Source organism: Phoxinus phoxinus, assembly GCF_949152265.1.
Source record: "Phoxinus phoxinus genome assembly, chromosome: 12".
NCBI classification, from domain to species: Eukaryota; Metazoa; Chordata; class Actinopteri; order Cypriniformes; family Leuciscidae; genus Phoxinus; species Phoxinus phoxinus.
In genome coordinates this window covers 30,092,616-30,107,827 of record NC_136887.1, presented here as the reverse complement: position 1 = coordinate 30,107,827, position 15,212 = coordinate 30,092,616, and the positions used below count along the sequence as shown (strand labels likewise).

The window sequence follows — 15,212 nt, the reverse complement described above, 5'->3', positions numbered from 1 at the left end:
TTTTTGTAGGAACGTGAACTGTTTGGCATTAGAATACATGTGACTTAACACTGATAGAACAATAGCTTTATTATGCGACGAGCCACTGTTTTTATTTTTCGAGGTGAGATCGTGAGTCTGTTTCTCCTCTTGGTTTTGGGAAACTGTGCTTCTGTTATTGTCACACGGGGGAATATGCCGATTCTGTTATCAGACACAGTCATGGATAGGCAATACATCAGTTTACTCTTCTGGTGTGATATTAGCTATTAGCTCTTACCTGCAGTAAAGTTGTTTGTAACATTGAACTAAGTTTTTGTTGATTTGTTTGATTTTTATATTTATGATTTCATATGTATCCTGTTCTTTTTTTTTTTAAGTAATAAAATGGGGGAAAAAATGACTGTTTCTTCAGTGTCAGCTGATCAGACAGACTTTACACTAAATATAAAGACAAGCTGGAGTGAAAAACAGTTTATATTTATTATGTGCATGTTTTCAGGATCATATCATTTTGGTTTGTAAACTATGCGTGAGGCTGATAATATATGCATGCATGTGTTATATACAGTAGCAGCACAGTACAAAATCTTTAAACAAAACAAATTTATAAACAATTCTTTGCTGAAGGGGTTACATATACGCTACTGTTCAAAAGTTTGGGGTCAAAAGATGTTTTAATTAAAGAAGTCTCTTATGCTCAACAAGGCTGCATTTGATCAAAAACCACAGTAAAAAAACAATATTTCCTATTTATTCCTGTGATCAAAGCTGAATTTTCAGCATCATTACTCAAGTCTTCAGTGTCACATGATCCTTCAGAAATCATTCTAATATGCTGATTTGATACTCAAGAAACATTTCTTATCAATGTTGATTTCTTTGAGGAATAGAAAAAAACTGCATTTATTTGAGAAATATTTAAAAATAACTTTTTATTAAAAAAAATGTTGTAACAAAGTAAAACTCTTTACTGTCGCTTTTTATAAATTTTATGCATCCTTGCAAAATTAAATAAATTTTTGTAAAATTTTGACCCGGATCTTTTGAACAGTGGCGTGGTTGCATATACGCATCTGTGCAAATATGTAGGGCCTGGACATGCCCAATACTGAGGTCAGCTGATAACAATTATTGATCCTTTTGTTCAAGCCATGTGCATCGTCACAAAATGAAATTGTCATAATTTACTCACCTTCATGTCATCCTGATAAAAGCTTTTTTGGTTTGTTCCTCATGCAACCTATTATAAGACTTTTGAAGACTTGGAATATAGTGCATATAGAGTTTATAGAATAGTTATATGGTGCTTTTTTTGGACAGAATCAATCTCCATTCACTTTTACTGAATGGAAATGGCTGATCATATGAGTTTGGAACAAAATGAGGGTGAGTAACTGATGAGTTGTTTTTATGTAGTGTTTCTCATCCAGCATTCAAGGCGTTTGCACATGCATCAAGAGCTTATGTTTGTCTACTCTATACCTCCTCTTCATCTTCACTAGCCAGGGTGTCCAGCTCTTTGTCTTTGGACCGGACACGTTCAGCTTTGTAAGCTTTCTGTAAGTTCTCCAGCTCTCTAATCTCAGCGCGGAGGTGTTCCAGATGCACGGCGTGGCGGTTCCGTAGCAGCTTCATGGGCAGTGGGTTCATGTCATTGAAGGCAATGCTTGTCAGCTTTCTGTGGAAAAGGAAGATGAGGTATATCGACATTATATCTAAGAAAACTATACATAATGAACTTCCGGTAGCTGACATGTTTATTTCCTGCAGAAACATGAGATTTGTAAAGATTTTGTGATTTTCTTCTTTGTGTTTTTTAAACTATGCCATCCATGCACTAAAAGCAGGAATGAGCAGGTACAAGCCAGGCATGCATAGTATCAGTGGCGTATGTTTAAAATAGCCACACCACAGAAGCATCTGACCCATATTCTGTTTCTATTTGTGTGACTGCTGCTTAGACAGATGCAGGCTGTTTTGTTTTACTATGACTCAATGAATTATATATATATATATATATATGGTGATGTCTGACTGTGGTGAAAAAAGCTAGATCAGATCTGTGTGTGGAGCGCCGGCTGTTGTCAGACTCCTTGTGCATACAAAAATCTCACTGGATTATTGCAATTAATGGAAAAATTTGTGTTTGGAAATGTAAACTGATATTTTCTACTGACACGTAAAACCATTTTGTTGGGGCGAAAATACTGGCGTGCCTAAGACTAGCCTAATATGGTTAGAGAGAAAAAATACATTAAAACACCAAATGTAATGGCATGTCCTGTGTTATAATTCATCCTTAAAAGGTGTAACCATGAATACTGTTATATGGTATAAAGGCTTTATGAATACATACATTTATTGTATAATGTCTTAATACCTTTAGAATGCATCAACTACAGAAAATATTACTATTCTACACTGTAAACTTCTGTTGCTGTACATTACTCTATATTTACTGTATATACACACTCAGTTTTATAGTACTTTTTTTTCTATCCTTCATCTCACCTTCCATCTGCAATGGTGATGGGGAAGATGCGGAGATACTGGTACATTTCGACACTGTCTTGAATCTTTAAGATGTCTTCCTCTCTGTATTTGAAAAGAGCCAGTGCATATCGGAATATCACCTATGAAAAAATATGAATGGGCGACTTAGTTCAGAACGCTATAGCAGAATGTTCCGCAGAGTATTTAGAAACATCAAACTATTATCAGTTTGTAATCTGTTCAGTAATTCAAGAGAAACCCAGTACTGATCCATCCACTATTTCCAAGAATGCTCTGTCATTGATCCAAGGTACCTTGACGCCCTCATACAGGAAGGTGTCCCATACTTTAAACAGTATGCGGGTAGGCAGACTCTCAACGAACAGGACCAGGAACCATTCCACAGTGATGAGTGATACGTCTACGTTTAGCGCTTCCAGATGGGCTGTGAGTCGAGGCAGTTTCTCCGACATGAGGTCCTTTAGTACACGCTGGTCAGCCTGGATAGATGAGAAGAAAGATGGAAGAAGTGTGTGAGAGAGACAGTAAAATGAAGACGGGCCATTTTAGAACCATGGGTCATTTTGAGGAATATACATTACTGCTTCTGGGTCAGTTTTTTGTTGTTGTTGAAAGAAAGAAAGAAAGAAAAAAATTTCAGCAAGGATGAATTAAAATGACCCTAAAGATTTTTTACATTGTTACAAAAAAAAAAAAAAAATGCTTTTTTTTTTTTTACTTTGTTCATTCATGACTCCTGGGGAAAAAAAAGAAGCAAACTGTTTTCAATTGTTTTTTTTTCCAACATTGATAATAATTAGAAATGTTACTTGAGCATGAAATCAGCATATTAGAATGAAATATCTGTGACTGAAGATTGGAGTAATGATGCTGAAAATTCAGCTTGTCATGACAGAAAAAAACAAACATTTAAACTTAAAATAGAAAACAATTTATTCAAATTGCCATAATATTACAGAAATTTACTGGTTTTACATAAGAAACTTACCTCAAACTACTAAAAAAAGAAAAAATCTGAGACCACTTAAATCTACAACTGAAAATCAAATTTAAACCCGACAATAAGCATCAAGTTTTAGGATTAAGTATTTAAGTAAAACGAGCGTATTTTAAGATTTGTCTCACCCGACAGCCCAGCAGGTCTTTAGTGTAGTAATTCTGAGGCATGATGTCCTCCACGACCACAACCAGACACCAGAAGGCATCTTCCTCATCCTGCAGTACCAGCAGAGCAATGGCCGCCAGTCTAAACACAGCGGCATAGATGCTGGTATTTACCTTTCTTTTTGCATATAGTTGTCATGGTAAACCTACCCCTAATCTGATGTGCCTGTAAGGTGCCCTCTTCAGCAAGTTGTTGATCAACAAATGACCACTAGATGTCAGTATATCACATGACATGGTCAATATAAGGTCAACATAATGTTAGTACTAAATAGCTAGTCACTTGGCACTCAGTGTTCAGCATGGCAGACAAGACAACAAACACTTTACATGTAGATAGGGGTGTTAAAGGGGTGTAGGCTACTCGATTAAATGTAAAATTAAGCAAGTAAAAAAGCCCCTTTTTATAAAATAAATAGACATTTTTAAGTAAATCTAGCAGAGATTTTAGGTGTAATGGCCAATATTCAGCTAAAAATGTTCTTGTGATTACTGCAACAATCAAAGCCACTTCTCTCTTTATCATGTCTATTGTGTCTCTGCACCAATTACCAGTTGTCGGTTGGATTGTGATTACCTGTTGAGTCCCTGCACGTAGCCGATGGTGGGGTTTTGCCATGAGAACGCTTGCAGAACTCTCTCCAGCTTCTGAATTAAGGGGCTCGAAGGAGGGGAAAAGTATTGATTGGAGGTCAACGTACGATCCAGGTCCAGCTGGATCTGTCTGGGCACCAGGTGAGGTGAGGTTCTGCTCTTCTCGCACAGCTCCTGATAGCGGTCGGGATGACGCTCTCTCAACGTCTTGGTTCTAGTCTGTATCATTAAACGCCAAACCTTCACGCGGTACTCGCGTGGCAAGCCTGTCCGGAGTAGACCCTTCAATTCTGTCGATGAAGAGAGTTCAGCTTCAGGAAGTCCGAACAGGAGCTGAGCGCAACGAGCCAACAGTGGCCCGTCGCATTCCTCGTGATTCAGCAGGTTTTGGGATCGGATCTCCAGGGCCTGGATCTTAGCAAGGAGCTTCAGGTCCTCAACTTTGTAGTCCACTGCGATCTTAAATCCATATTCATCGTACTCACTGTAGAATGTTGGGAATTGTGAATTATTTTCCAACATAAACAGAACTTTGACAAACATTTATATGGCAAACTGTTCAAAGTGCCCCTATTATACTATTTTAAAGTTTCCTAATGTTGTTTTGGAGTCTCCTACAACAGGTTTACATGCATCAAAGGTAAAAAAACTGTTTAATCAAGATAAATCAATCTCTCTAAATCCCTCTTTTCCGCGAGCTACTCTGCTCTGATTGGCCAGAAAGCTTAGTCTGTTGTGATTGGTTTACCGTCGACGTCAGCTCTGCTTGTCCTGAGGCTTCCTACACCGCAAACTAAACACAGTAACGAACAATGACGTCGATTTTACCATATCAATCCGAGCGCGAGTCCGATGATGAAACACTAGAAGAACTAGTTATTCAACCCGAACCGCACCGACGACTTGAGCAGGACGTTTCTCAGTGATACGCTACTTTTCCGTTTGAGGCACACTATGAGATGTTGCAACTGTAACTCCTCAGCATCAGCATTAACAAGTGCATGTCCATCAACCAATTATTTTACTTGTACTAAATTATTTACTGAGTATGTTTCTAATATATTGCGGTGAACACGTGGAAACTGTATCAATAACAGTGCATGTATGGAATGTATACCTTAGCCGAGCTCTAGCGTGAATGACTGATGTAACATAAGCGTTGGTAAAACAAATCTTGCTCCATGCTTAATCTTTTATCAAAGTAGTGAGAACGACAGACAATCTGCATTAATATTAGTTGTATGTAATAGTGGCCCACAGCTGATTAGCAGAAGTATTTCAGTAAGACAGTGATAATATCCAGTTATCCAGTTAGCAGGAGACCTACACAATATAAAACTTAAAACTAGTATTTTGAAGTTAACACCGTCTTTCAAGAGCAAGCGGTTTGCGAATCCTGCATTGAACTCCGAGATTTGAGAAGCAGTCGTCAGTAAAATAAAGGTAACAGGAAAAGTTTAGGATTAGACTGTTGTGGTATCATGGCAAAGATGAATTTTAACCACAGATTCTTCACATGCTCGTCCTCATATGTCTATGAACCGGAGTAATTTATTTCCATCCAAGTCTGGAACGGTTTACTATTTCAAGTGTGAATGAGAATTGAGAGCTCCAAAGAAGATATGAACAGGTGAACTGATGGGACTGTGTGTACCTGATGGGGTTTATTTTGATGGCTGCGTTCAGGTCTGCCTGAACTGCATCTTTAAGCACCTTCTTGATGGCTTCCCTCAGCTCCGGATTCAATTCCTCACTCTCCTGGAGTTTCTGGAGGATTCCCAAATATCTGCTTTCCATCTGACAGTTATTGGCCTCTAAAACAGCACACTGACACACACATAGTAAAGCTATGGTAAATCTGGTTTCAAACACTTTTTTTAGTGACATTAACCAAACAATCATGCCATAAGAATCATATTCTAAAAATGGAATTTCCCTTAAAGTTGTATAAGCACACTCTAACTTTCAAAACTCAAATCTCTCAGTTCATTAAGACCTATTCAGTGTTCAGGTGAAGAGGTTAGCCAAGCAAAACAAAGTGTGAAGACGTCTTTAAAGTACAGCAGCAAGAAAATATGCCAGTTGGGGTGCAAGAAAACTTGACAGAAAAAAATTCACCTTTACTATCAGACTTTGCTCCTGTTTTGAACTTTTTCTCCAAAGAGTCGTCAGATGGTAGATCTCAGAGTTTAGGTACTGGTTCTGGGTTTTATATGCTTTCAAATCATCCTGAAATAGAGATATAATCATGATTGTGTTTACAGGTGAGCTGATCATGCTTGGCACAGCCATTTCAGAATCGGACAAACTATTCATAAATAATGCAGACTTAGAGTATTATATATATAGTCCTGTCATGGCAAAGCCATATTTTCAGCATTATTACTCCAGTTTCAGTGTCACATGACCCTTCAGAAATCCTTCTAATATGATTTTGATGAATATAAAGTAAAAAACAAACAAAACAAAAAACAGCAGAATAGAATATTATTATTTATTTTTATCAATGTCAAAGTCTTTCCTGTCACTTTTGATCAACTGAATGAATCCTTGCTGAATAAAAGTATTAATTTCTTCAAAAAGATAAATAATCTCACTGACCTCAAAATGTTGAATGGTAGTCATGATTGCAAGAAAACAAGGCAGAAAATAATTCTGCTTAATATTTTTGTGAAAACCATAAACAATTTTTTCCCCAAGAATATTTGATGAATACAAAGATCAAAATAGAAAACTTTTGTTACATTGTAAATGTCTTCACTGTCACTTATTTATGTGTGTAAATTAAAAAGAGTGTCATATATCTCTATACACTAAATATAGTAAAAAGTTTATTTTCTCACTTTCAAATGCATATTCTCCAGTGTTAGCTGTTTGAAGGTCTCAGTTTCCAGCCCATTGGTGCAATGCTGGTCTTCCCCACAGGCTGCTAACTTCTCAGATAGCTTCAATATCACTTCCTGTTTGGCCTGGTTCTTGTGCATCAGGAGCTGGACACTCTCTTGGAGTTCAGCGATATGAGAGTCCCTCTGGTTCAGATCCCTCCGGAGGTTCTCGTTCTCTTGCTGCAGGGACTCCAGATGGTTTCTCAGTTCGGCCGCACGCCGTTCACCGTGTCTGAGGAGCTCCAAGCGCTCCTGCTCTCCCTCCGCAGCTAGAAACTGAGCACAGGTTCGTTTCTCCAGCTGAGCATCTTCCAGCACTTTATGTAACAGCAACACCAACTCCTGGCAAATGATACATATGCAGCTTTTAGAGGATTATATGAGTAATAAATAACCCAGCAGGAAGATGAAGGTGAAGTGAAGTGGTGGTTAATGTCCTCACTTTACCTTCTGTGCTTTGACCTCTTCCGCCAGGGAAAGTTTTTCGTGTTGAAGTTGAGATCGGTCTAGTTCTTGAGGTTGGAACTTTTCTTTCCAACTCTTCCTGTATTGTGACACTGTGGATAGAGGATTTTTGTGCAGGTCCACACACTTGGCATTAGACGGGGATTCTGGCGTTTGAGAAGATCCGGCCGTGGGAACTGATAAAGCTAAGGAGGAAGGTGGCCATGAGCATTTACATTAAAAACAGTTGTTTATTATTTTTTCTGGTGAGAAAGTAGTAGCGCTTACTGTGCGTCTTTGACAAGGGTGTTTTTTGGGTGTCATTTGGGTCGTCAATATGGAAAACACTTTGTCTAATTTCCTGTGACTGCCGGTTACGGAAACTGTGCATTGTGTTCCTGTAAATCAAACACAGAGACACCTCTGAAGAAATTACTCACAATAACAACTACATTTTTTGAAGAAAAAGGCCAGTGTAAACATTGCAACATGAAGGTAAGCGTGTTGTGGATGGTTGCCAGTGCATTGTTATGTGGTTGCTAAGGTGTTTTAAGTCTTCTAAGTGGTTACAATGATGTTATTAGGTCGTTGCTATGGTGTTCTGGGGAGTTGTTTACTGGATCAAATTAACAGAGCCCACTCAAGTATCTAGATACAGCTTGGTCCCTCCAATTTCAGTCTGAAGGGTTTCATTGCCAAATAATCAAACATCCGGTGAAATTTGTAAGTCAAATCACTTAAAAAAAGTAAAAGCAAAAAGATTGCCTTTGATTCATGTATTAACATCCTCCTTTGTGTGTATATTATGTAATCAATTTACTGATTTTTGACATTGCAGATGATGATGAAACAAGTGTTTGAAATAGAAGCAACTTACCACATCCTTATTGAGACAGATGTGAAACTATATTACTTCCTAATCTTATATTTGATAGACTATACGTTGCAATACCTGAGTAATCAGTAAATTAAAAACAAGCCAATTTTCTAAGTTTATTTGTAACTTATTTTTTTTACTTAATAATTTTACGTTAGTTTATGAACCCCTCATAAGACAGCTTGGTCACTCTCATACATATAAAATGTCAGGAAGCATTATGTGTGTAACAGAGTAATGATAACTTCCCTAAAATAATAATTCTAGAGACATTTAGATAACACCGCTTTTTTTGGAAGGTGCTAACGCAGATTTTCAGTGTGATGTATTTTCCATTTTACCCTAAAAATATGCCATGATGCCAGTGTCTATTTTGTGATTTTTTTTAGAACAGACAGAGAAAACATAATAAGTACTCATGTACTCACTGCAACTCAATTAGCGGATGTTTGATTGACATATTGAGGGGGTTGTTTAATCCTGGTGCGGGCAGACTGGCAGCTTCTTCACCCACCAGGCCAGAAGGAGTCTTCACCATGGGCAAGAAGTTAGCTGAGTAAAAGAAAGCAGAAAGTATGTTCAACAAACCCATCGCGTTAAATACATCTGATAGTTCAGTAAAACAAGATGCTTTCAGATAATGAAACTTACTTGTTTCTTATTTGTTTTGTAAGAAATGATTCTCAAAATAAGTCTCATGCTCACCAATCAAAAACAGTAATTTTGTGAAATATTATTACAATATTAAATATATTCTAAAATGTAATTTATTCCTGTGATGCCAAGCTGAATTTTCAGCATCATTACTCCGGTCTTCAGTGCCACATGATCCTTCAGAAATCATACTAATATGATGATTTGGTGCTTAAAAACATTTCTTGTTATTATCAACTGTTGAGAACATAGTTATGCTGCTTAATATCTTTATGGAAAATGTGATATTCTGCTCTTTCTTGCTCCACCTAGTTCTTCTCTAGTGACACAGCCACACAATTTTGTACTTTTATCACAGGGTGAGGTACATGTCTCAGCATGCCTCAAATACCTGATAATGACAGAAGTGCAGTTTAAAAAATACATATGCTAACCATAGCTAGCACAGAGTAAAACAAACAAACATTATTTCGGTCTCTGAGAATACTTTTAGGTTATATTTGGCTGGTGGTGTAATATTTAGGAATTTCTACAGATTCAGCTGCTCAGACATTCACTTCCTCATTTCCTGCATTTGACTCTCATCCCACAGCTGTTTCCTAATGCCTGCATAAAAGAGCTTGAGGTTGGAAGGGGGTGTCTGTGTAAAAGGAATGAAAGTGCTTTTAGCACAATGACAAGCCCAGCCCTACTTGTATTCCTGGAAATTATGCATTTAAGCATTGTCAATTAGAAGAGACGGGGATAAGAAGAGAAGAGAGCAATTTGCAATATTAATAAGTCATATACTGTAGCAGATATACATTTTAAAGCAATTTTCTATCAAATTACTGCTGCCACACTACTGTAAATCCCAAAAGGTTTCTGTGCCTCATAAATCTGTTTAAATTAAATGTCAGACTATAACATATAACATATTTTTGATTAATTTAAAATGTTAATACATAGTAGTTAAAGACACTTAATATAAAGCTTGACCATGTTTTGAATTTACTTTTATTTTTATACTTTCAGTTTTCATTTTAATTGTAGCTTTTTTTATGTGCTTCTGTCATTTAATGTCTTTTTTTATATACATTTATACATTTATTTTCTTTGATTTATTCTTTATATTTTATTCTATTTTTGCTTTATTTCAATAGATGCTAATGAAATCGATTTAGTTAAAAATAACAACACTCCAAATATGCCAAAAAGCTAATTTACATGTATGTTATAAAGTTTTTTCACAGGGGTTTTCACACAGCTCTATATTTTTGTAACTCAAGACTAATGTTTCTGGTAATACTTTATAATAAGTATATATACTGTGTCATGAATTACTGATCAGTGAAAGCATAGAAATAGAAAAGGTTTCTCTCGCAGCTGAGAGTGGATAATGGCATTTAAATGTCTCCTCTTACAGTAGGTTAAGTGCACAGGGAAACTGAGCTCAGAAGTCATTTTGTGTTCAGTTCACTTCAAACCCCAGATTGTTACAGTAGCTAAGTGCTATGCAGCACTGATATTGGCTGTGTTTGGATAAGTTGCATAGCTGTCCTGCGACATATGAATAAGATGGATATCAACATCCATCCCACCCTTTCCCACAATTACTAAACATTTAAAGCTTGCAGATGATTAACATTTCCTTTCCTGTCACACCCTCATGCTGTGACAGATACCAGAGGAGTAGATCAGCCAGACGATACATGCACAAACTAAACTGTATGAGTCCTGGTTAGCATAAGCCCCTTGGGCTAATGATGACTAAACTAAAACAATGCAACCAGCTGAGTAACGTGCTATCTGATTGGTCGCTCTCAGCTACTCCTTTCACGCTAATCTTGTGCTTTCCTCCCTCTAACCTTGGCTTTTCCTTTCTCTGTCTCTGGCCTGTGCTCATGCTCAGAGCCTATGGTTTAGTAACATTGTTTAGTAACAATTGGGATGTTATCTTGAACACAATGTAGATTGCATATAGTAACATATAATATCTGAATAGTTAGTTTGAAGGTGAAGGAACTCCTCCGTCAGTTAAAACATTATTTTGATGCACAGATTTCAAGCATTCTGGAATAATCCTCAAGTTCTGACTGGGCTCATCTTTCCCTTTCTATTAACTTAATATCACATGACTTGCCAAACTAGACTTTCCCTTGAAATATGAAGTGAATTCCCCCTCAGATCATATTTCATAAACAGTGAAATTTCCAAGGTGCAGCAACTGCTATTTAAATGTAACTGTTTAAAAATGAGGAATGCTAGGTTTCGTATAGTCTTCCTCTTACCAGGGCAGTTTGCTGATGGTGTGCTTTCCACAGTTAGGTTGTCTGGTCTCGGCATGGACTGATGTTCAGCATGCTGCTCCCTGAATAGGCCACGCTTCAACTGCAGCTGTTGCAACCAGTACATCTGGGTATCCCTGTTAGCTGCCTGAAAACAGAATGACGTTTGAAGACACACAATTTGGGACGGTTGCATAAACCTGTAGACTGGTCTTTACAAGTTACACATAAATTTTTTTTAAAGACTTTTTTAAATCAGTTAAACGTAGATTAGCCTTATTTGATACCGATAACCAAACCTGACTAACTGCTAGTGGGTCACACTAGAATTTAAGACACTGTCTTAACATAATGGCTGTGTTTATGCAACCGGTCACTATTTAGAGGAAGTTTTCTAAAGCATTGTTGTCTTACTCAAGATGCTCGTCCGTTATTCCTCCACACTTAACCCCAATGTTAAATAATCAAATGAGGAGGAGAGACCCTTTTAGAAGTCCCTTTATGGAAGTACTGTACCACATTATTTAATATTCCGGAAGGCCATATTTTAAACATTAAAAAAAAAATCTGTTCACACTTTATCAAGGTACAGCAAGCAGGCTTTTCTCTCTGACCTAATTTCAACACGGTTGATAATCAAGAATGGGATCTTTACTGATAACAACAAGCTAAAAAGAAAGAAAGATAGAAGAAAAAAATAATAAGTAATGTTTTATATTCATCCCTCATTAATACGTCTGAAGCTTGTTTTTTGAACAGCAACTGACCTTTAGAAACTCCAATGTTTTAAATCATAAACTGTCATTAGACAATGGTTTCACTTTTGTTTATTTTTCTTCTTCTTTCATTTATTTTTCTTCTTCTTTCATTTTAGTCCAATAGATGTTTTATGAACATTCCCAGGTCCTTAACCTAATACCATTTTATATTTAACAGAAGATAGAACACATGAAAGCCATTGACATTTATTCATTATTTTCACAACCACATATTCCCTCCAATTTCATATCCCCCCCCCCCCTGTATAGTTGCCATGTTCTTCTCATTGATTTGGTCTCAATAACCATCCCACCCCAAGCAGCTCGTCCCCCTTTTTTGCTTCAAAAATCAGTTTATGGAAGCCTGTTATTTCAAACCAAACCATGTGATAACTTTACCTTGAGAATGAAAGTGCGCTCTGGTGTCTGTATATGAAAGGTTCCCTCCTCTCCCTGCAACGGGTAACTGAACGTGGCCCGAGACAGATCCACCTTACCCAGAGGATTGATATCCTGTGCCATGCGGTAGTAAAACAGCTGACAGCTCTTCTCCTCATAGGCAAACCAGCGGGACTTCCAGGCTTTGAGAGGTCCACCCTGCTTGTTGAGGTAGCCACATAGTTTACTGCCGGACTGAACAAGCTTCAGAGAGGTCCCGTCAGGCTGAGAAGCATGGATATTGGTGTCCTCTTTAGCCTGTGCCCCATCTGACCGACCCGAACTCTGCTGTTGGTTCTCCTCAGCGCCGACACACTCGTCCACAGGAGATACGTGCATGTCTGGTGGTGGAGGAAGAGTGCTGGAGCTTCCCTTGCTCTCCATCTGCTTATCTCAACAAAGAGAATACGTGACATCAGACAGAATGTTGTCCAAGTAATTAAATTATGTCCATAAGAATATGATCAAATAGAGCTTCAGTAAAATATATGCATACTATACTAATACACTAGGCAAGTTCGGTCCTAGAGAGCCGCTGGCAGAGTTTGGCTCCAACCCTGAAAAAACCCCTCACCTGCCTATAGCCTTAGTGATCGTGAAGACATTTATTAACTTGTTCAGGTGTGTCTCTGCAAGACAGCGGCTCCGAACTTGCCTACCCCTGCACTAAATGAACAAGTATGGTAAGATGTCCGCTTAAGAACATTGTGCATTTACTATTGAATTAAACATATTTAGATATAAGTTTAGCATGTGCTGGATTTGGATATATCAGCCTATTTTATCAAGGGAAATAAATAGAAACGTGCTAATTTAGTACTAATAGCACAAAATGTAAAATTATTATTATTTTATTATTATTATTATTATATCTTACCCCACTGTTGTCCTTTATAGATTCTTATTAATATATACTTAAAATAAAGCGATTTTCATTTGAAAGGGAACTTAATTCTATGACACATGCATTTTTGTTTAATTGCCAATATTATCATTGAATATGTCATAATACCAACACTGATTTCAAATTGAAATTAATTCACTTACCTTAGTCTAGTCTATAAGTTTGAATGAATTGCAAATATGTATGAAATGTACATCCAAGCATGGAATTTAATAATAACAACCCCATTAATTACAAAATATTTTTACTTCTAAATAAAAACAATATTTTTCTCCATAAATCTAAAAACATTCAACAACTTCGATATTCACAGATATGTCACAGATCACTATTTTCCAAAGACAAAAAAATTGAGCAATTTTGAGCAAAACTGTTTTGAATGAGTAAATCTTACAAATTGTTCTATGTATGTTCAAGGGAAAATATAAATGCGAGGTCATCTTGGGACATCTTACCCAATCTTATACTTCGAAATAATAATACATGTTTAAAAAGCATGGAGAATTGTTCGTCATACAAAATAGGCCTAACACTTTCAAACGAATTGCACAATACAGAATACATAGCAAGGCTAAGTTATCTCAATTCAGTTTCAACCTAAAGATTTCACAATTAAATATTAGCATTTATATACAACTCTATGTAATTCTTTAAAGTAAACTGTATTAATAATGTATTAACAAACAAACAGTATGCTTCATATCAGTAAACCATTCATTCATATAGAAAATATAGGTTCAAATTGAATGAACCCAACATTATGTTAATGTTATTGAATTAGCCTGCATAAAAATGGTAACCCAGTCTTTTCTTAGTCAACAACACGGCAACTCACACGCGCGCATGGATCGCGCTGTCAGTTGGAATAAATAAACTGAAACAAACACTAACATAATCCAGCAGTTGATAATAATTACATACCTTGTCTTTAAAAAGCTTAAAAGTTCTTTAGTCCATGTGTTTGTCCACAGCGCGTCTATATGGCACTATAAACTCGCACTCTGCAACACTTCCTTCGTGAATGAGTCATATTTCTCACAGAGAGTCCCAGCATGAAGGAAATCAGGAAATGTCACACATCAGGAATATGTAAATATGAGTCGTGGTATTGCGGACGTAAGGCAGGCGTGTCATAAGGCATCGCCTTCATCCATACACTGATTTGAAGCACTCAAGCTGGTTTCAAACTCAGAAACTTATAAACTGTTGTAATTAATTACTATAGTCAGGGTTATTTTGATTAGGCCTAAGCCATATAATTATACGGGAGAATGACCGATGTAACACTTTAAATACAATGTCGTTTGTTTTGTACATACAATATAATTTGACTCCTACCGATGTCCGTCCGACTCGTAAACGAATCGCTTAATTTGTTCGAATCTTTTCATATTTTTAATGAATCAGTTGAACCGGTTCACAAAACCGCCTTTTAATCATGTACAATTAGTAATTATTAATATCCAATTAATCAACCAATAAGTGAGCTCATCATCGTAAGAGCATTTATTTACGCCTTGAATGAATGACAGTTTTATCAATATTTATTCACAAACGCACACATGATGCAATACGTTTGCAGCCAAAATAAATAAATAAATGTTAGTATTGTTTAATAATGTAAATGGAAACTGTATTATTTACTAAGATTAATCATGGCTTCAACAAACTGACATGGGAGTCATGAAATTACAATGAATCGATTTGCTGGATTGTTTTTTGAAGAGCACA

At 36.8% G+C, this 15,212-nt stretch overlaps 1 protein-coding gene across 3 annotated transcripts; it reads right to left on the bottom strand.

Annotated features, from left to right (window-relative positions):
• Positions 1-362: 362 nt before the first annotated feature.
• tbc1d2 (TBC1 domain family, member 2) lies at positions 363-14,887 on the bottom strand. 3 transcript variants are annotated; one of them, XM_079630849.1, is made up of 14 exons: positions 14,403-14,887; positions 12,539-12,961; positions 11,385-11,529; positions 8,889-9,012; positions 7,872-7,981; positions 7,587-7,789; positions 7,098-7,481; positions 6,373-6,483; positions 5,909-6,081; positions 4,238-4,738; positions 3,622-3,742; positions 2,790-2,975; positions 2,494-2,615; positions 363-1,660 (listed from the first exon to the last, which is right to left on the bottom strand). In XM_079630849.1, the coding sequence occupies exons 2-14, from the start codon at positions 12,959-12,961 to the stop codon at positions 1,459-1,461; spliced, it is 2,805 nt and encodes a 934-aa protein (XP_079486975.1). In that variant the 5' UTR covers positions 14,403-14,887; the 3' UTR covers positions 363-1,458. The 3 variants fall into 3 exon arrangements, with proteins under 3 accessions (XP_079486975.1, XP_079486974.1, XP_079486976.1); XM_079630848.1 differs by having other exon boundaries at positions 12,539-12,964; positions 14,403-14,886; XM_079630850.1 differs by having other exon boundaries at positions 12,539-12,969; positions 14,403-14,530.
• Between the last annotated feature and the right edge of the window lie 325 nt (positions 14,888-15,212).